The sequence below is a fragment of the Trichomycterus rosablanca genome, chromosome 23 (assembly GCF_030014385.1).
Source record: "Trichomycterus rosablanca isolate fTriRos1 chromosome 23, fTriRos1.hap1, whole genome shotgun sequence".
In the NCBI taxonomy this organism is placed as follows: domain Eukaryota; kingdom Metazoa; phylum Chordata; class Actinopteri; order Siluriformes; family Trichomycteridae; genus Trichomycterus; species Trichomycterus rosablanca.
The window spans coordinates 5974484-5995212 of NC_086010.1; the positions used below are offsets into that span (position 1 = coordinate 5974484).

The window sequence follows — 20729 nt, forward strand, 5'->3', positions numbered from 1 at the left end:
TTCTTTTATCACTGTGCCTCAAAGGGAGGTCCATAGAGATAAATCTGATGTAAAGGAACTTCAATGGTCTGCACAGGGCCCTGACCTCGACCCTACTGAACAACTGTGGGTTGAATTGGAATGTTGACTGCAAGGCATGTCGTGTCATCCAACATCGGAGCTTGGCTTAGAAAATGCTCTTATGAATGGGCAACTTCATAAGCTTATGGTCAGGTGTCCACAAACTTTAGCCCACATAGAAGAACGGAGAAACAGTGAAAAGAAAGAAAACAAAAGCCAAGGCCAGCTGCAAGATGTTCCCCAAATGACCCCCCCCTCCAACCGCGCACAAACGACTACGCTCAGCTGAAGAACTGGCACATGAGAGGAACAGAAAGCCTGAGGCCAGCTGAAAAAATGAACACGCTCCTTAAGTAATGAAAAGATTTGTTCGTTTAGCTCTCATCTAAATGAAGCTCATGAGTGCACATCAGGAGGAGAAAAAACTGGGACCAGAATGCAAGCGGATGAGTTTCAGTCAGTAACGACCTACACAGATCTCGAACAACAATCTGGGAACCTATTCCAAGTCAAGCTACATTTACTTATGTTCTGCCCATTTAATACCCATCATTCAGAGCGGGATCAAATGCTCTCCTCCACTCCTGCACTGGATCGCTGTTAAATTGTGCACAAAGAGAAAAAACGATGTATTTAATCAGACAAATCCAGAGTAGCTTCCTTTAAATGGAACCAGGGCCTGTTCATCAAGCCAGGTTTAAAGAGAGATCACAACTATAGGTCTGTCCAAAAATGTAGTGAGCGCTCTACATAGATGCTTTTTAAGTCATCCTACGCTGCTGAGAAAAAGGCTGTCTAAATTCATAGATGCCTTAAAATGCTCCCTAATGAGGTGCCTTATTTTGAAGTGATGATCTGACTAAATAATGAGGGAGCATCCGATGCTTCCTTAGAGGTGAAGGCAATCCCAGCATTCAGTGAGGCACAACTTTTCTCACAAAAAATGACAAATACGGCAGACGAATGCGACGCAACAAAGTTTTTTTCCAAAAGTTTTTAATTTGTATAAAGGTGCATAAGTGTCAATTATTTACAAATTCAAGCTCGTCACCGACAGTTTAACTATTTTTGGTCAACCTTATATCATAAGTGAAGTGGAAATAAATATATAAATATAATAAATGTAATCCAAGGGCCATTAAAAAACACTGTCTGTGAATGAAACCTTGCTAATTAAGGTCTGACACTATTCACAGCCAAGCAAGCTTTATATCTGCATGGGCTTGGACGCTGGTATACAAAAAAGAAGCCCTGCTATTACAGTCAAGCATAAAGATGTTGACGTCGGAGCAGGGGCTTCTATTGAGCATGGCAGCCTCTAAGCCTACGCTGATGTAATGCTTGCTTGACTGTGAACAGTGTCAAACGTGTTTCAGGAGCTTTAGGTGGTTCTCAGATATTATTGCAAAAAATGTGTAACTTTAGTCTGAAACTGAACAAATATTCCACTGTTTCTAGCTAGCCATTTTTATATGGACACAAAGAAGTCACCTGATTTGATAAACGAATCACTAGGAAAGAATCATTAGGCCATGGCAGTAAATAAAAGTATCAGGGGTATTTAATTCCCACAAAGTGTGAGGTCTGATGCAGTCTTGGGACATACAGTTCTAATCCTTTCAAACAAAAATGGACAGCTGTGAATAAAGGTTATTAAAGGGCTTACAATGCAAATATTGGGACAGGGCTCATCTCCCACAGATTACTGCTCCTTTAAAAACTAACACGTCACATGACTACTGTCTTGTCAGCGACCAAGTGCTTGTTAGAGGAAATGACAAAAACAACATACAAATCCACTGCTAACATCCAGGCTGCAAAACAACATCGCCGGGTCTGTAATCAAGCATGCTGAGTCAGCATTAATCACACACACTCACACACAGAGACTCGTGCACACACACAGCTGAATTATACGGTGCTGTACTGATGGGTAACAGCAAGAGCCTCGGGGTTTGTTTTGCAAAACACAATGCATCATATGATCACAGAGGTCACTAGGGCCAAGCCAAAATTAAGACTGCATATTAAAGCTACTTGTGGTTAGACTTGAATGTCGTGGCAAACTTACATTTACATTACATTTGGGACATTTAGCAGATGCTCTTATCCAAAGCGACATACAATTGTGACCATATACAATCTAAGCAACTGAGGGCTAAGGGCCCTATTAAGGCTAAGATGTAGGACTTGAACCTGCAACCTTCTGATCACTTAACCTTTGAGCAACCACTGTCCCTAATGCTAAATCCTGAACTCAGAGTTGTCTTAGCATAAGGACTGGATGTTGTCTATGATGGTTACACTAAGATGTCCCATGCCTAGTGGTAAAGCCGGGAATGAGGTGCTCGATTGGCACCGCCATCTAACGTGCTAGCCCAACACAGTTGTGATCTCGAGCTCTCAATTTTGAATCTCAGCTGTGCTATCACCTGGTCAGGCATTCACATAAGCACAATTGGCGATGTCTGAACAGTAGTGCATGATTTGTCATATACGATGCTGCTCTCTGTGAGACGCCGTCTCTGGCAGCTGAAAAGAAGTGGCCAGTGATTGGCGCATGTCAGAGGGGCCCTAGAGCAGCTGAGGACGTTACAATTGTGGACTGGAAACTACTAAAATAGGAGGAAAAAAATAGAAATATTGAAAGAATACAAACACTGGGAATTGGGTTTGGTTTATGGTAAGCATCAAATACTAATGTTGGCCAAAGGCTACTGCGGTATGGTAAGTTTGGATAAAGCTCTAGGGTTGTGAGGTTTAGGGTTTTAAAAGGCAGTTAGATTGGCCTAAGTGTTAAGGGCGAGGGCAGAGACTGGGTTTTAGGTAGCAGCTCTAGGCTTGGGAGACCGACTTCATAATGCCACCTGAGGTTCTTCCACTGTACAACACAGACACAATGACATTGTTTGTTCAGTTTTCTTTGGGTTTCTTTTATAAATGCTTTTTCAAAGCTCAGAATTTACACAGCTTTCTGCTATCAAAAAATCAATACAAGGCAAAGGCAGATATTAATTGATTTTCCCCAAAAAGAAGTACACAAACACAAGAGACAGTTTTTACAAGTTTATTGTAAAACCCGGTTTATATTAGCAGGCTAAATTGAATGCCCTCCGTCACTCACACTGTACTTAGTAGGGAGATAATGAAGGTCGTATAATGTCCTGAGAGCTTTTTAGTTGCCACAGAATGGCACATCCTTGGTCATATTTGGTATCCTCTGCAGCAGGAGTGTAACATAATATCTGGGTGAACTTTGATTTCCAGCATTTTTGTGTAAGAAAGTCAGAGAAAGAAGTTCCGAGAATCAAGAATCTGGATTGTATTACTTTACTCAGATTGAAACACCCACTTTTGTAGAAAACAGTGAGATACCAAGAAGCCATAGAAGGAGATCAGACAGGTCTTGTTTTGTACAGGAGCAACTCCAGCCAACACAAGCTGCTGACCATGCAGCAGAAAAATTCGACAGGATCAGAGCTAAAGCACTTTTACTTATACTATGCAAAGTTGCAGCACAGATAAAACTGTCTCCTATAAGGGGGATTCATAAACACACGAACTTCTGCTTAAGGCAACTTAGCATGCCCACTTCAAAGCACCGCTACTGTTATGTTATCCACAAAGCTAATCAGTGAAATCTTGCTATATTGTAACCCAAACTGAAGGTCTGAAAAGAGCTCTTAGGAAGCAGCCTGCTCGGAGGAAACTTTAGCACCGTTAACAAGTGTGGGTTTGACAACCTGATATGAGATGGGACACGGTTGACAACATGAGAAAGCCGTGCTCTTTCTCTTCGGGTACGACTGCTGGCCTTGCTGTTAACATTATCCGTCCCTATCTCCAGTCACACTCTCTATTCAGCCTGTCTGGCTTCTATTGTGAGTGAAGTTTCCTCCCAGCGCACACAGGGGTGCTATTGAGGAGCCGCTGTAGGGCTTATTGTCTGGCTTTTAAGAGGTGATGCTGGGCTTTTCGTGTCTTACGAGACCCTTGGGTTGGAGTATGTGCAGGCTTATGTACAACGCTAATGCATTACACAGAAATAAAGCAGCAAGGTCAATAAAAGTTGGTTTGTTTGTTTATACAATAAAAACAGTGAGGATGAAACCTGTATCATGTAATAGATAGATCAGCAGCTAGCAAAGCAATGATTGATGAGATATCTGCGGTACAATGCCTTCAGCAGACCCAGTGTCTGTCCACTGAGAACCTGAACCATACTACGCTAAAAGAGAATGGACTGATAACTTTACGCTTCCTGATTCATCCTTTTATGTTGGGTTTCTGTTTCTGATCGCAGCACCTTATCTCTGAGGCGTTCTAGAAGGTGCTGACTGATGCTTTTCATGGTGACAGAATGCAGAGCTGGGATGAACGTTCAAACAACGTTCTCACGCAAACAGACTGATTCATTTACTCATATAATGACCATGTTTTAGGTCAGTCAGATGTGCTTTCAAAAGCTTTTAAGGTTTCAATAAGCACTTTGAAGAATGTCGACATTCACATGGTCTGTTCGAAAACCTAGTGAGCTGCCTTGCTGCCTACCTGGGCAGCTGCCTAAGTAGAAAGGATTCTAATACTAATACTAATTCTAAGACATCAACCTTATAAGGCAGGTTATTAAGACACACTACTTAGACAGCGATTATGGCAATTATGTCACAGCAGTTTTTGCTTACTAAGCTAAGCCATTCAAACCAATGAGCTGAGGTGGCACAACTAGCTAGCATGCCAGCTAACATTGTGAAAACGGTTAAACTGTCACTGACGAGCCCGAATTTGCAAATAAATAAAAAAAAGATGAGAATTTATTCACATTTCAAAAGAACTCTGTTCGTTGTTCCTCATCTGATTTCCATATTTGTAATTTGAATGCTGGGATTGCCTTCACCTCTAAAAAAGCATCGTATGCTCCCTCATTATTCAGTCAGTTTATTGCTTTGAAATAAGGCACCTTAGTAGGCAGCATTTTAAGGTATCTAAGAATTCAGACAGCCTTCTTCTCGCGAGCGCTAGGTTTTTGGACAGACCCACAATGTTTTGCATGCTAATAATAATGAATAACCAAATACAATCGCCATAATTCAAACATTGTTCTAAATCCCACCTGCATTTAAACTGCAATGTTTGAAACACTGTGCAATTAAAGGGGTTCGGGTGCTAGCCCACAACTGCTGAGATTTGGGGTTTGAATCTTGGGGCTCAATGGTGCTAGACGAGCCACACATGACTGGCTAGTGTCTGAGGAGAGGACATGAAGGGCATCCAACATAAAAACTGGTGCCAGGTAGTATTGCTCTGCCACATACCATATAAGCAATCTGAAACACTAATCCTTAATTAGCAAAAGGCTTTTCCCAAATTCTTTGCTGTATGTTTCCTGAGATCTTAGCAGGAGTCCAAACATTGGGTGAAAACTGTTCTTGCATTTTAGAAGTAACTAGCTCACTTATAGGTAGAGCGACAGACTAGACAGATGATTGAAACGATGAAGGATATGTTAAACTCATTAAAACAGAAGAGAGAAGAGACATTGGAAAGGTAAAATCCAAACCCCTGAAACACTAAGAGGTCTCTGGTGAGAGCAAAGGAAAGGAAGGAAGGGATGTGAACCTCATCATGACCGTTCTTCAAAAGCCGAGATAGCATAAAACAACATCAGGAGAGGAGAGACGGATGCCATGTGAAGACACACACAGAGGGACGACCAGCTCTACATTTATTTAGTGTTTGTGTGTGAGAGTTTAGATCTGAAGTTTGGAATAAACAAAAGGCCTCTGAGTTGAGACTTACAGATCACATTACACAGCATTATTCATGGCTATATTTACCACGCTGAGGCATTAAAAAGGCCGAATGCATTAGGGTGTGTGTGCCCCCGCGTTATTCATTTTTGGGACAACTCGTTCCTCTAGTGTCCGATGTTTTTGCAAGTGGGTCCCTGTGTCTCTCAAGAGACCTCTGTGTGTAAATCTGATAAGAGTGCAACACAAACCCCATTACAGTCTAAAAGCAGAGGCATAAAGAAACATAAAAACAGCAACGTGAGCCCCTGTCCTGTGGGAGACGGGAATAAAACCGGTACAGCCATTAAAAGGACATCGCTCTCAACCAGAGATACACACCTCCTACTCTACACCCATCACACGGGCAGCCAAGCGTCCATCAGCGTTAGTGACCAGTGACGATTAAAAGAAGGTTTTACATTTGACACACTATACCCAGTCACGGCAACCCCAAACCAACAGCTCGTAGCCAGCATATCATTCATGCCAGGGAATTCTTCAACCAAAAGCTCAGAATCCAAGGCACTGACATTCCAGTTCATCCAAAGGTTCAAAATGAGGTAGAGGTCAAAGCTCAGAGCCACTACAGATCTTCCACACCACTACTTAAACCATGTCCTAATAGAACTAGCCTTGTGCACAGGGGCAGAGTCTTCCCAAATGAAAAAGAGCATTTCCCATACTGCTGCCACAAAGTTAAAACTATATAATTTATTTTAAACACCTTTTAGCAATGATTGTGGCTAAAGAACATGAAAAGCCAGTGTTTGCATGTAGTCGTATAGTAGAAAAAATGTTTCCACCATAAATACTTTACATTTCACTTTCATTAACTGCTTTATCCTGGTCAGGATTGTGGCGGGTCGGGTTCCACTGGAAAACACTGGGTGGAATGCAGAAACACCCTGGACAAAGTGCCAGTCCATGGCATGGCTTTGACAATCCTCCCCACTCAGACAAAGCCAATTATGTCTGCATAGACATCTGGCCGGCCGGCAGCCAGCAGTGCATGCAACAATCCAAATAACCTTAAAATTGGTCTGAAACTTACACCTGGTTAAAAGTGAGCGGTGAAATCCCAGGCCAATTACCCTAGCAGCCTTAGGGGAGTAAGCAAGGTCTAACAGCTCTGTTTAGGACCAGAGTCCAAGCAGTTCTGTGTCTCTTAAACATCAGCCAGATGATGCCAAAGGAAAAATAGTCCAAATGGTCAGAGCTGTGGAGAGCTGTGAACTGTGGACACCAACTCATGGACTTCCATAAACTGCATTCATGTGGACTTCCATAAACTAGTGCTGACAGACCCTCGCAGTCAAAAAGTATTGTTAATGCACATGGTTTGTAAATAAAGCTATTTTTTTTAATCAGTACACATCTTTTAGCTAGACTAACGTTAAAAGCAGGGGGTGTGGCAGCTTATACAACAATGGTTAGATAAAGAGTAAAAGATAAAAGACTATCTAAACTATCCATGACCAGCTCTCACAACAACCACCACTCCTTTTATAAAAATATGACTATTATACAATCTTACATACACACTCCACCTTTATTTTTTTATGGACTCTTAATAAACCCTTTAGCTGCATGTGTGAGTGTGAGTGTGTGTGTGTGTGCATGAGTGTGTAAGTGTTGTGTTTGCCAACCCCAACAGGATGATGTGAAATCTGTAGCCAGAACACACCACACTGGATGCCTTATAAGTCCAAAAGTTCTCTTCATTCCATTTCCCCCAAAATCCTGCCTTTATCTTTTTTCCTCCGGTCTCTAACTTTAAACGTATTAGCTAAAACATTCTTGTATATTTTAGGGTTTTTTAAAGCTGAAGCAGGAATTAAAAGATTAGGCATGATTTCACTTTTTGGTTTCGCAATTGTTTATAAAGAAACTGAATAAATAATTAAAAAAGAGAGCATGTGAGTAAGAGAAAGGTTTTTTTTAGTAACTCACCTTGGTGAAGAACACGGACAGATGGGTCTCGCTGCCAAGAATCCATATAGGGTATTTTGGAGATTTGAGAAATGATCCAACCTAAAAAGAAGGTAAGAGTATAAAAACACTAGCACGACTGCCAAGGTACATTCTAAACCCATGAATCAGGAGTCAGAAATTGAATCTACCACCAGTTCTTGTTTACATGATAGACCATTTGCTCCATGTTTAAAAAAGCATCCTGCTAATTCATTATGAGAGATATTTAACATGCAATTATTTTATTAACTTTAGCTGAGACGTCTTAGAGCTTAAGAGTGTTATTTTTCCAAGTCATAGTCTTTCTTGTTTCATTTTTGTTTTATTTATCTTCGTATACAAGTCCTTAGTTTTATATTTCTAAAAGATTGGTTGACTGAAGGGTGCTTAAGAGTGTAATATAGTGTTTCACAAGGTTCTGTGGGTTTATGATGGCAAAAGCTTAACATATAAATGGGTCAGACATTTTGGCTATAACCTTTTGCTAAAGATTTACAAACGTTTACAGCCTGGGCCCACCAGAAACTTGCCGTTCTCTCTGCTGTGTGATCTGGGCTTAGCCTGGAAGATTTAAGTCATTTGAAAATGTATTCTGGTGTTACAATAATTATAAACACATTATTTAACATCCCAAAATCAGTTCCTATGTGTACACTATGCTTTATACATTTGGTGCCTGTATGTAACCTATCTCATCTGGCCAAACCACAGTTGGCTAAAATCCCCATAAAACAAGAAAAACACAAAAACAAAACAAACCTATCATTACTTTAAATAATTTGTGGTCATGTTGGATAATTTTTGTAGCTGGAAATGTTAGACATTACACTGCACTAGATCCTCTAACTTTGTGAATCTATGTGAAAAACCACCCAGTTGAAGGGTAACAAAGCGGAGCAGTTGTCCTCCTGTTTTTTTTTAACCCATTTTTTAAACATTTAAAACTGCCTAGACAAAAATCATTTCTTTGTGCATTAGTCAACAGTGAGCCATTTACATTTACAATTTTGGCACTTGGCAGATGCTTTTATCCTAAGCGACTTACAGTACTATGACAGTACACTGTCCAAAAAATTAAGGATTAGGGGCCTTGCTCTCCTCAGGGGCCCAACAGTGGCGGACTAGAATTGGTGAGGCTTGAATTAGTAACCTTTCTATTACTAGTCCAGTACCCTAACCGTTAGGCTACAACTGCCTCAAACACAAAAATCTAAATGTTTGGTTCGATGTAATGAATTTTTCATACAGGATCTGCTGAACAACTGTGTTCATGGTGGTCGTTCTAAACTTAGGCTGAAATCCAGCTGTGAGCTTAAACACCATAGTGCTGATGTATCGTCCATCACTCCTCAGGTACACGGTAACCTCAGTCTAGGTAACATATACACACTAGAAACACTGTACACTGAGGACTAATTGCATATTCCAATGAGGCTCAGATGCTCGTAAATATGAGGCGACACATTCCTGCTCTATTCCACTACAAACAAAGCTTGTGGCGAGTATCCTGAAGCACCGCTCAGTATGGTGCCATTCAAAATAAACTAGCGCCCTTATTACTGCTCCACTTTCAGCTGCGTTTGACTCTACTTAGGTTAAAACAACACATACTTAATTTAAAACTACACTTTCCTTATTTGGGGTATCAAAGATGTTTGAGTAAGACAGAACAATAGAGCAGATGGATGCTTTGAAGAAGATGATGTGCATTTAGCCAGCATGCAGGTTAATACAGTATCAAGTGTCGATTGTAGACCACACAGCTGGATACAGAGATACACTAAAGAGCCAAAAGCATGTTCCACCTGACCATGTGCTTTTCCATTTTTAAAGCAGTGGTTTGTGAATTCACCTTGAACTGAATTTCAATGAAACCAGTACAAACATATTTCATGTTTTTCTTCTTGATTTTTGGAAGTATGTGGCTGTTTTTAAATTAATGCATGCAGGACGTTCCCAGAAGCTGCAACTGGTGAAATGTAAGACTTGGACCATTGTGTGTACCATTCACAAGAGAATCAATATTGTATCCAGGAGAAAGTTTGTTCATCATGAGCAAGGATGTGTCAAGGATTGCACTATGCAAAAATAGAAAATGCATCTCACACACTTCAATGTAAAAAGACGGCGCTTGGGTGGGGGCAGCAGTCTAACACGCTTACACACAACCGCTCAAGCTCGAATCTCAGTGCTATCAGCCAGACAGGAGCCCACACAAAAACAATTGGGTGAGGAGTGGTTCTCTTTGCTACAGCAATCATGTCTCTTGCTGGCTGGTCGAGGTGCCTGCATGAGAGATACTGCTCTCTGTGAGAGGAAGAAGTTACAACTGGGAAGTGGGTATGTCTAGAAAAGGGTAGAATGCAAAAATCATCCCAAGACAGGTGGGTCACATTTGTTTTACAAATGCCCTATGACTAAAGATCAGGGAATTAGTTTCTTGAAAAGAATTGCAGGCCAACCTTAAAGCAGCAGGACCAACAGTTACATAGTAAATAATCAGCAATAAAATGAACCACACTTGTCTTCATTACAGCAACCTATGAACACATTTTCAAATAAAAATCAAGAAAGGGTTGTATGGATGATTCCTGAACTATGCAAAGCAGAAGTCAATTGTAACAGCCACTAGAAAAGCCACCGAATTCTCCGGGCTGAAGCCACAAATGGTTGCAAGGTCGACTGTGCTTCATTGCCACTGCACAAGTGTGATCTTCGCTATCCGGTCTGGTACTAGTAATGAGGTTATTTCAGGAGTTCATACTGTCTCTCCGTACATAGTCTGCGAGACTCCACTGCTGGTAGGAAAATCTTGGCTCTCCTCAGCCAGAGCAGGAGTGGTACAAGCGGCAAGAGAATTACAACAGAGGAAGCAGCAAGATATGAATAAAAAAAGTAGCAAATGAAGTGCTTATCATTTAGTTGTGAAGTGTGTGATTGAGAACATAACTTGAACCGTCCTCCAGAGTGCATACCTTGCAATATCGCAGTGACTCCATTAGTGTGAGAAAGCCTACTGTAGCCTGTTCATGGATCCCATGAAGCACTGAGAACAGAAAGAGAAGCCATCATTTATTTACAGTCTGTTAATATAAAAGGCAAAAAGTCAATAAATATATTATAAATATATTATTAATAAGCAATAAAAATAACTTGAGACAATAAATAAAATAAACTGAGACATTATATCATATCAATGTACTGTATGGCCAAAAGAATGTGGACATGTGACTATGACCATCCTATTCCAGAACCATATGCGGTTTTATGTAGTTTGCCCCCACTATGCAGCTATAAAAGCCTCCATTCTTCTGCATAGGTTTTTCACAAGAATTCCAAGTGTATCTGTGTTTCCTGTGCCCATTCACTAAACAAAGGAGTATTTATAATTTGATTATTAGCCATAGAAATAATTGATTAATTAATTATATACTTAACAAGCAAAGCGTACGGGTGAAACACCTGAACTTGATCATTAGGAGAGACGTCCACATTGTTTTGGCCATATGTGTAATATAGTTTATCGTTAGCTGGTGCTATACTGGATGACTATCAACTAAAGTGCAACACTGCAACCTGGTGGAGAAACTTAAAATCTTGCTTGTTTAATGAAATCAGAAAGTATTTACTCATTCCAGAACATTCTCTGTCCCCATCCCAGACGTTGGATACTGCATGCCCCGTCACCAACATGTTGATTAGGCTTTGACTGAAAGGACAAATAAAAACAAGCAATTATTTTGCCATTTATTAATCACTATTTAACAACATATGTGCATGATGTGTCATAAAAAATAATATATTGGTAAATGAACTTGCTGTAAATGGTAAATAAACATTTAAATTACCCACAGTCAACTGAAATGTGCTTTTTTAAATTTTCTAATCACTGTTTTTCCCTTTTTCACCCAATCTACACACATCATTCAACCGTAACCTGGTTCCTGCTGCCCTCCACCCCCAACTGAGCACATTTTATAGCAACATTTTATACCTGCTCAAGTAAATAGTGTAATAAGTGTACAGTTTGGTCAATAGGACTAATTTGGTTTGGTTAGCTTTTAAACAAACAAGTCAAAATGACAAAAAGTATGTGGACATCCAACATCTGAGCTTGCTGGACATCCCATTCCAAACCCCATTTCAGTGCTTTAAGAATAGGATGGCCAACAAGTTCATTGTCAGGTGTCCACAAACATTTGGCCATAGTATATATACGTATATAGCGCATAGTGTTTCTAAAGCAAATGCATCATACCTGCCATGGCCGTAAACTGGGTCGATAAATGGCTCTGACGTGTCCTCGATCTCATTCTTTATGTTTTCGATACCCTGCAAAACAACAAATAAACAGTGCTAACAGGGCAGGGTCCAATCAGGAAAAGGGATGTCACACTTTAAAATCCTAGGGAAAGCCCTTCCAGAGGTGTGGCAGCTCTGTGGCAATTTCATATTAATGCCTATGGTTTGGGAATTGGACAACCAACAAGATCATGGTCAGGTGTCCACATACATCTATATCACATATATCACTGCTATTTGAGCACATGGTGACTTAGCATCGACAGTAAGTTACTGACAAACTATCACAGATGACTAAAAGCACAACAGAATAAGCAATGAACACATATAGGAATTAAATATGAACACCAAATGGTTTAGTCCTACCTTTGTGAGTATTACTGAATACAGAAACAGCAGAACCCCAAACTTATTCTTCCAAGTGTCGTACAGGAAGAGAATTGTCTGCTTTAATTCTGCAACAGTTTTCAGTGTCTTCTTACTATACAAAAGCACAGACATGTTTATAAGAGGACATACAGAGACTTCTGTCAGCTCTTTGTACAGGATTAATCATTACAACTATAGAATCAACAGCACAAAAACTCATGAGGTTATTTAATAGTTTAACTATTGCACATTTGCTTTACATTAACAATATAATTATATGACATTACAATAATTTACATTTATATATTCTGCATTTAGCAGATGATTTACAGTACTGTGACAGTATATTGTCTAAGCAGTTGGGGATTAAGGGCCTTGCTTAGGGAGCTAACAGTAACAACCTGGCAGTGGTTGGGCTTAAACCAGTGACCTTTTGATTACTAGTCCAGAACCTTAACTTATAGGCTACAACTGCCCTAATTATAATGTCAAAAAGTCACCTTTTGCAAAAGTCTGTTTAAGGAGTCTACACATGCAGCTAAGAAATACAGAGAGCTAGAGAGTGTGTGTGTGAATGTTATTTGTATTGATTTTGATTCTGTATACAGCCTTTGCAGTGTGTATTAAAAGTCAGTGCACACTTACTGTACCATGCTGTGAAACCTCTCAAAGCCAAGCTCCTCAGCAGCCAAAGCAGCTACACACACACAACAGTACATTCAGCAAGAAGTAACTACATGAATTACAAGTACATCATGTGGGCACAATATTAGGATCCTCACACACACATCAACAGCATGCCACTCACAGGAACCGTAAAGAGAATCTAGAACGTTAATTAAGCATTTGTTAGGGTTTTAGTTTAAGACAGAGCTGAGTGTTAGGCAATTTATTTATTTATTAGGATTTTAACATCATGTCTTACTTTGGGTACATTCATGAAAGGAGTGGTAATTACTGGTTACACATGTAATTACATTGGTTGGTTCAAGTTCAAGTAATAACATTACAGTTTACGTTCAATATCAAACACAGTCATGGACTGTGTAGTTTTGTATCTCCAATTCACCTCACTTTTATGTCTTTGGAACTCTGCAGGCCCATCCAAATTCCATCTGGTGTGTTCAGGTCAACACAGTGCTTCTAGTTTAAATAGTAAATAGTTTAAATTCTGCTTATTTTCTTTGAAGGGGTTAAATATTTCGGATTGCAATTGTGTGTGTGTGTGTGTGTGTGTTGCACACTTTATCAAATCTGTGCACACAAATTAACAGTCATAAATAAACTCAGGACTTACAAGGCTGTTGCTGAGTGTGTGTGGTCTGACTCGACTCTGGCTCAGTGTTGTGGTCCGGGATGCCTGTGTTTTCATCCGTGGCTTTCACGTGAGCCCATGTGGCGAGGCAGAAGTGTGTCTTGCCAGTGCAGGACAACTCTAATATCTCAGCAAGAGCAGAGCAGAGAGCCACACGCTGCTCCTCCTCTAAATGAAGAAAGTGGTAGATATGCAAAAATTACAATATTATATCTTTCTAAAATAAATAGTTAAGAGTACCAGAATATATAACACATCATGACCTCACGCCAACCAATAAACGCAGGAAGACAGCATGTCAGATTACTGAACTACCCATAGCATTGTTTATACTGATTTACTTTGTACTATGCAACTGAATACAGTCAAGAGTAACATCATTACATTTCAGTGAATTATTCCACAGCTGTATATATCATAATAACTGATTATTATTGATTATTTCTGTATTCATACTTGAAGAAAACTAGCATTATACCAGTGGTTCCCAAACTTTTTCTGTCACGCCCCCCTTTGGAAGATGAAAATCTGTCACGCACCCCCCCCCCCCCCCCAACAAAATGCTGACAAAAATAGGCCAATTTTAACTTTGTTGAGAAAAAAAACTTTCTATCAGTCATTTCTGTTGTACTTGACTTTATAAAACTACTTTTTGACATCACTGAACTGCTCCCTCAATTAGTCTGCTATTTCAAAAATTAAAAACACTTTGCAAAAAAAGATAAAGTTCAATCTGTGCCAATTTGTGAGAGTTTAGGTCTTATCAGTGTATTAGTGGCTGTTTTTCTTTTTATCCCTGTCAAATACCTCTCCATTCTGTACATCTAGACCAGGAGTGCCCACACTTTCATGGCTTGAGATCTACTCAGTCACAATACACATTTCAGTCTACAGGTCATCACCATCTACTTTTTACAGTCCCCTCATCATTTTTCAAAAAAGCTTTGAAGCTTTTTTAAATGCGATTCAGTTACTGTATTGATATTCAGATTTACAGAGCAAGTGACTGATAAATCACACTGACATTATTCTGATGATTTGCTCTAAACAGTATCGGTCAGGTTTATGTCTCTGGACAGGAGCTGCTGATGCTCAGGCAGTTTTTCAGGTGTTTATAAGTAAGGATGGACCCATATTTAGGGAAAAGGCTGATTCACACATGTAGGTTGAGCCGAAACAGCTGTCAATCATGTGGAAGTTCCAAATTGTCCAGCAGGGGCCCTCGACTTCATATGAATGTCAGATTGTAGGTTACAATTTCTCCACCACAGAACATCTGAAAGCAATTCATAGCACCTGACAGGAAAACATTATTCAATTTCCACTTTAAAGTGCAATTGTACATACCTGAGATATTTCTCCAGGTTAAGCTTTCTGTGTTAAACAGAATGTTTTTCAGCAAAAAAGCCTAAAAATAAAAAATAATACATGTATGAAATGCTGTAAAAGAAAAAAAAGAAAAATCATAGCTATCCTACCCCATGCCAAAATCCTTACCAATATCGTTTCTAGTTCAAATCTATAATCCAGAGTTTGGTTCTTAAAATGCTGTATTGATCAGCTACTGTAAATCTATGCTAAATGCTAAAGGTTTAAAATGTTTGACTCACCACTCTTACCAGTCTAGGTCACAAACTGATGTGCCTGATGTTTGTGATACCACGTGTTGTAAAAAAAAAATAGATTCAGTATTTAAGAAAGCTACTACTACTGTTTTAAGTTTAAGTTTAGTTTCAAAGTTGGATGAATTAGGGTGAGTAAACATATTGATTAAATTTCTGAATGTTCATTTTATATATGCATTTAATCTATAAAATCATGCCTGTATGTAGTAAAGAGCATTCAAGTGCTTAGATTTTCAAATAATGTTTTAAACTCATATTTTATTCTGTTAACAGTAGTAGCACAGTTACAACCTTTCATAGATTTATTTACATGGTTATCAATACAGTCACCAAAAGATATACCTACTTTTAAAAGATCAACACTTTATGGCCAGATGATGTGGACACAGCCCTAATAATTAGTGAATTCAAGTGTTTGGACCACACCCAGTGCTAAAAGGTTTATAAGAGATCATTTCTAGCTAGTCACCTGCACAGGTGCGATTACAGCGCATGGTCCACCCTCAAACTGCTCCAGTGCACCGTGCTCAGTCTCACTGAAGACAAAACCTAGACAAAAGATGGAAATTCTTTTAGAATAAAAACACTTTTTTTTTTGCACACACACACACCTGATAGAGATATTGCCACGATCACTAAGCAACTAGTATACATGGCAGTTCTGCTAAAACCAGTGTTTAACACTTAGGTGAAAGTTATGTTATGAGTACATCTGTGTATATGTATATATATATATATATATATATATATATATATATATATATATATATATATATATATATATATATATATATATATATATATATATACGTATATAGTGTGTGTGTGTGTGTGTGTTTGTACATACACATACATACATTGGGGGCCAAAAGTCTGTCTGAGACCACCAGTTAAATGAATTAATTTTTAACATTTAATACATTTTCTTAACACTCAACAATCAAAGTGAAAATCATTTTCAGAATGTCATAGTATTTGGCACTACTGAAATGCAAGTAAGGACAAGTAAGGTTTGAATCTTAGCGGTACTATCCACCAGTCCAGCGTCTGACCTGACATAGTTGCTAGGAGGGGGTGGCTGAAACAGACACAGCCTACCTTTTGGGCGGATGCACTTTTCAGTGTGCTTTAAGTGCTGGTCCCAAGCCTGGATAAAAATATAAGGGTCTTGTGACCATATTCAGTTGAAAGAGGGAAAAAAAACTCACATTGTAAATATGGCCATACTAAAAACTAAGACTTTTTGGAAATTAATGTGAATTTCTGTTGATTATATAAATTGTAACGTAAAATTTAAATGAAATAAAATATAAATTTAAAAAGAATGGTCTCATACTTATGGCCCCTAGTGTAAACCCGGGGTGAAATGTGTGGAACACTGTAACCTGTCAGGTTTCACTATGATCCACTGATGAACCAGGTTTCCTTCCCACTGCACACGTGTGTATTAAAGGGTCCAAAACCTGAAACCCTGAAAGCAACGCGAGTGGGTTTTTACCTTGTGTCCACCTGCGGAACGGAGATGCAGAAATCCCGCTGCAGCTCGCCTGTTTCCCCCACACTAGCTCCACCACTTCTCGGTTTAACTCAGTGGTTTCCATTGCTTTGGGTTTTCTTCTCGCAGCTTAAAGCGCTGGTCAGCTCTCTCTGTTAGCTTAGCTTCATTCAGAGGAGCTAACAAGGTAGCTAAGCGGTTGCGGGCTATTCTGACTTACTGTATTGATTTAGCATTGGGTACTAAAAGCTTTTTTCTCCTAGCGTTTATTTTTAATGTCAGTTAAATGCAACAGTTTTTTTGTCAGTTAAAACGGCTGCTTTATTATTAGTGGGGCTGTTAGCTGTGTAGCTAACCAGCTTGCTAGTTTGGCGTTGCTTCAAAGTCCAGTTCAGTGTTATTAGCTGCTAGGCTAATTGTTTACTTTCAGCGGTTGTTAAACCGGAACCGAACGGCACCGTGAATTCACACCGATATCACCGGTTACACTGACCGGAATAATCAAGGAGCCAGTTAGCTTCAAGCTAACCCAGTCAGTACGCTAAAACTATACCTAAATATTCCAATAATAAACCGTTTCCAAACACAATATTAATACAAATGTAAATAAACACTGTGTGTAAACGAATACACCAATGAATAAACCGGGTTATGTGTTGTTTTCAGTAACAGAGGTAAATATGGCAGTTATACTAGCGCGTCTATACATTCACTTTATTTACTACGTGAGTTCATTACGTCACGCTGCCAATAATTGGTCCACATCCAGAAGGTTCTGATGACGTTACACAGCACGAGCGCTGATTGGCTGGTTCGAACACGCTTCTGGTACTTTTAGGTTTCGCGCATTACCGCGGGTTGCCATGTGCAGCAAAATACAGATTGTGTTTATTTGTCATATGTTTGTTTGCTTGCTTATTAGGATTTTAACGTCATGTTTTACACTTTTGGTTACATTAATGACAGGAACGGTAGTTACTCATTACACAAGGTTCATCACTTTTCAAGGTTATATCGAACACAGTCGTGGACAATTTAGTGTCTCCAATTCAACTCACTTGCATGTCTTTGGACTGTGGGAGGAAACTACACAGAAAGGACCCGGACCGCCTCACCTGGGGATCGAACCCAGGACCTACCAGTGCTACCCACTTAGCCACAGTGCCTCCCATTTGTCATATGTACATTTCTTCACATATCCCAGATTGTTTGAAAGCTGGGGTCAGATCGCAGGGTCAGTCATTGTAGGCTGACAGGGTTAAGGGCCTTGCTTAAGGGCCCAACAGTGGCTGCAGATGAATCATGGAATATGCCATATGATCATTCATTCATTCATTCATTCATTCAATAATTCATCTGCAGAATTTGATTTGCTTCTGTGATCTTACTATTTAGCCATAAATTGTTAATAGAGGAACATTACTAAGTTCTATTTTCAAGCCTGTAAAACTATCAAATCTAAATGTGATTTTGGATCAAATACCAGCTCACTTTGTTTCACTTTGTGACACTGGATTACAATACACTATACAGCCAAAAGTATGTGGACACCCCTCCATTTTGCTCTTTTCCCAGCTAACAAAATTACGTTCTGAGAACGTTCCTTAAACGTTCCATTTTGGTTGTGGGAACGTTGCATTGGAATGTTTCCTCAACGTTATTTTGTCCAGTTTTCTTAATATTCTCAAGACATTTAATACAAGTTAAAGAACATACCCAAAAACATTTTTAAATGTTTTAAATGTTACTATAACATACTTTTAACATAACTACAGATAATGTTAATTCAAGACAATGTTAATCCCTCTGTCTTTGTGATATATTGGATGAAGGAGAGTGCAGGCACAGAGAGAATCCATTTAACTATGCACATTTATTTGCAACATACACATACACACACATTCATGCTTCCAACCCGTTACATGTGCATTTGCTTAGTAATTCTACCGTCATTATCTTATATAGACATTAAGTATTTACTGCCATTTCTTATATTTGCACTGTGGTTCACAGTGCAAATTATCTGTTTTTTATTATGTAATAAAGGGTAAAAGTGTCAATATAAGAGTTGTAGGATGTAATGTGGGTTACACTTGATAAAATACAACTTGTTTTGGAGAAATTTGATGAGTATTCTAAAAGCTATTGAAGTTATTAATATGCCGAATACTTTAAATACTATTAAAGTTATGAATAAAAATCAGTTTTTATTATGTATTACAGGGTAAAATTGTCAGTATAAGAGTTGTAGTATGTAATGTGGGTTACACTTGATAAAATACTCTTCATTTTTCACTGTAAGTTGACGACAACAGTTAAGCCGTCGATGAGATCTTGTCAGATTCTTTTGACCTTCAATGAGCACTGACTTAATAACACGTGGCAGGAATTTCATCTTTAAAGAAGAGTAAAATAACTGAAAACATGCTTAAAGTTCTGTGTGGAGGCAGAGACGGTTGGTTAAAATAACAGTCTCAAGTCAAGTGCAGATGTGCGCATGTGCAGAACAAGGTGCCCAACCGTTCATAGATGGAGACTGACATGCTGTGTAAAGAAGAGAGGTTTGTGCAGAATAGACATAATAAAGCGCTATAAAGTCATTTAACTGAATGATATGTAATGTAATATTTGTCCTGTATGGATGGGTTTTGATAACCGCAGTTTTTAATGCAGTTTTTAGGAGAACTTTCACGTAACGTTAGTGAAAGTTGTGGGAATGTTTCCTGTTAGCTGGGTTGGGAGTTTTAGGCACATTCTAAAAGACATAAACAAAATGAATACATAAATAAAAACATAAATCATACACTGATCAGCTACAATATTAAAACAACTGACAGGTGGCGCTCAGGTGGCGCAGCGGTAAGCACACCAGAGCTGATATTTCGATATTTCGGCTGTGCTGGGCATCTACATGAACAACGATTGGCTGTTGTTCATACAGGGTGGGAGCCGGACAGAGAACTCCTCATAACTAAGGCAATTACGATTTCTGCTGGCTGATTGATGGCTGAAATAATGCGTTGATCAGGGTATGGCTCTCCGTACACAAAGCAGATCCACATATGAACTCACCTTGTGCAGGTGAAAAGATGTAGTCGGCTACTGCACAAGTGTCAGAGGGGCGTGTGTCAGTCTCGCTCTCCTCAATCAGGGTGGGTATCGGCATCAGTAGAGAGGAAGTGTAATGCAATTGGGTAATTGGATGCGCTAAAGTCAGGAGAAAAAGGGGAGAAAATGCATAAAAAAAAACAGGTGAACAGCGATTACTGTTAAAGGGTGGGATATATTAGGCAGCACATGAACAAGAACAGTCAGTTCTTAAAAATAGGCAAGTGTGAGTAGAGTCTGTGAAAACCACAAAGTGGGGTAGGGTGGGGTGGGAGGTACCCCTAACTAATGCCCAATGTTGGGATAGAGTGTCTACACAACAGTCATATTATGTATGCCAAATAATTCAACAGGACACAAATAGAGGGAGACATTGCCCAAGGAACATTCTAATATCCCTTGAACCAGGTTCTCTTACAAGGCTGTTTAAAAGCTAATAAACCTCCCCTCCTAAAACATTTACTTTTTACCCTCCTTAGTAGGCATTTTCTCACTTTACTACAAATAGGCAATTTAAGATCACTATTCACCTAAAACCCTTTTAAGAGATAGTTCAGGTAAAGACAAAGAAAATACAGGCATTTGGGGTTTTATTCCCGGCCAAATAGGTGCAAGTTTAGTACTCATTTAAGTACTCGGTAAAAAGGATGAGACTTTGCCATTTGGACAGACATTCTACCAGGGGGTTCATT

At 39.2% G+C, this 20729-nt stretch overlaps 1 protein-coding gene across 1 annotated transcript in view; it reads right to left on the reverse strand.

Moving 5' to 3' along the window:
* mindy3 (MINDY lysine 48 deubiquitinase 3) overlaps window positions 1-17558 on the reverse strand; it is a 36336-nt gene extending 18778 nt beyond the window's left edge. The window contains exons 1-10 of the mRNA XM_062985402.1: window positions 16933-17558; window positions 15904-15983; window positions 15157-15217; window positions 13792-13977; window positions 13140-13191; window positions 12492-12606; window positions 12082-12155; window positions 11453-11532; window positions 10799-10869; window positions 7803-7883 (exon numbers count right to left, since the gene is read on the reverse strand). Of these exons, the coding sequence (XP_062841472.1) occupies window positions 7803-7883; window positions 10799-10869; window positions 11453-11532; window positions 12082-12155; window positions 12492-12606; window positions 13140-13191; window positions 13792-13977; window positions 15157-15217; window positions 15904-15983; window positions 16933-17035 (903 nt within the window). The 5' untranslated portion in view covers window positions 17036-17558. The remainder of the gene's footprint in view (window positions 1-7802; window positions 7884-10798; window positions 10870-11452; window positions 11533-12081; window positions 12156-12491; window positions 12607-13139; window positions 13192-13791; window positions 13978-15156; window positions 15218-15903; window positions 15984-16932) is intronic.
* Window positions 17559-20729: the final 3171 nt, after the last annotated feature.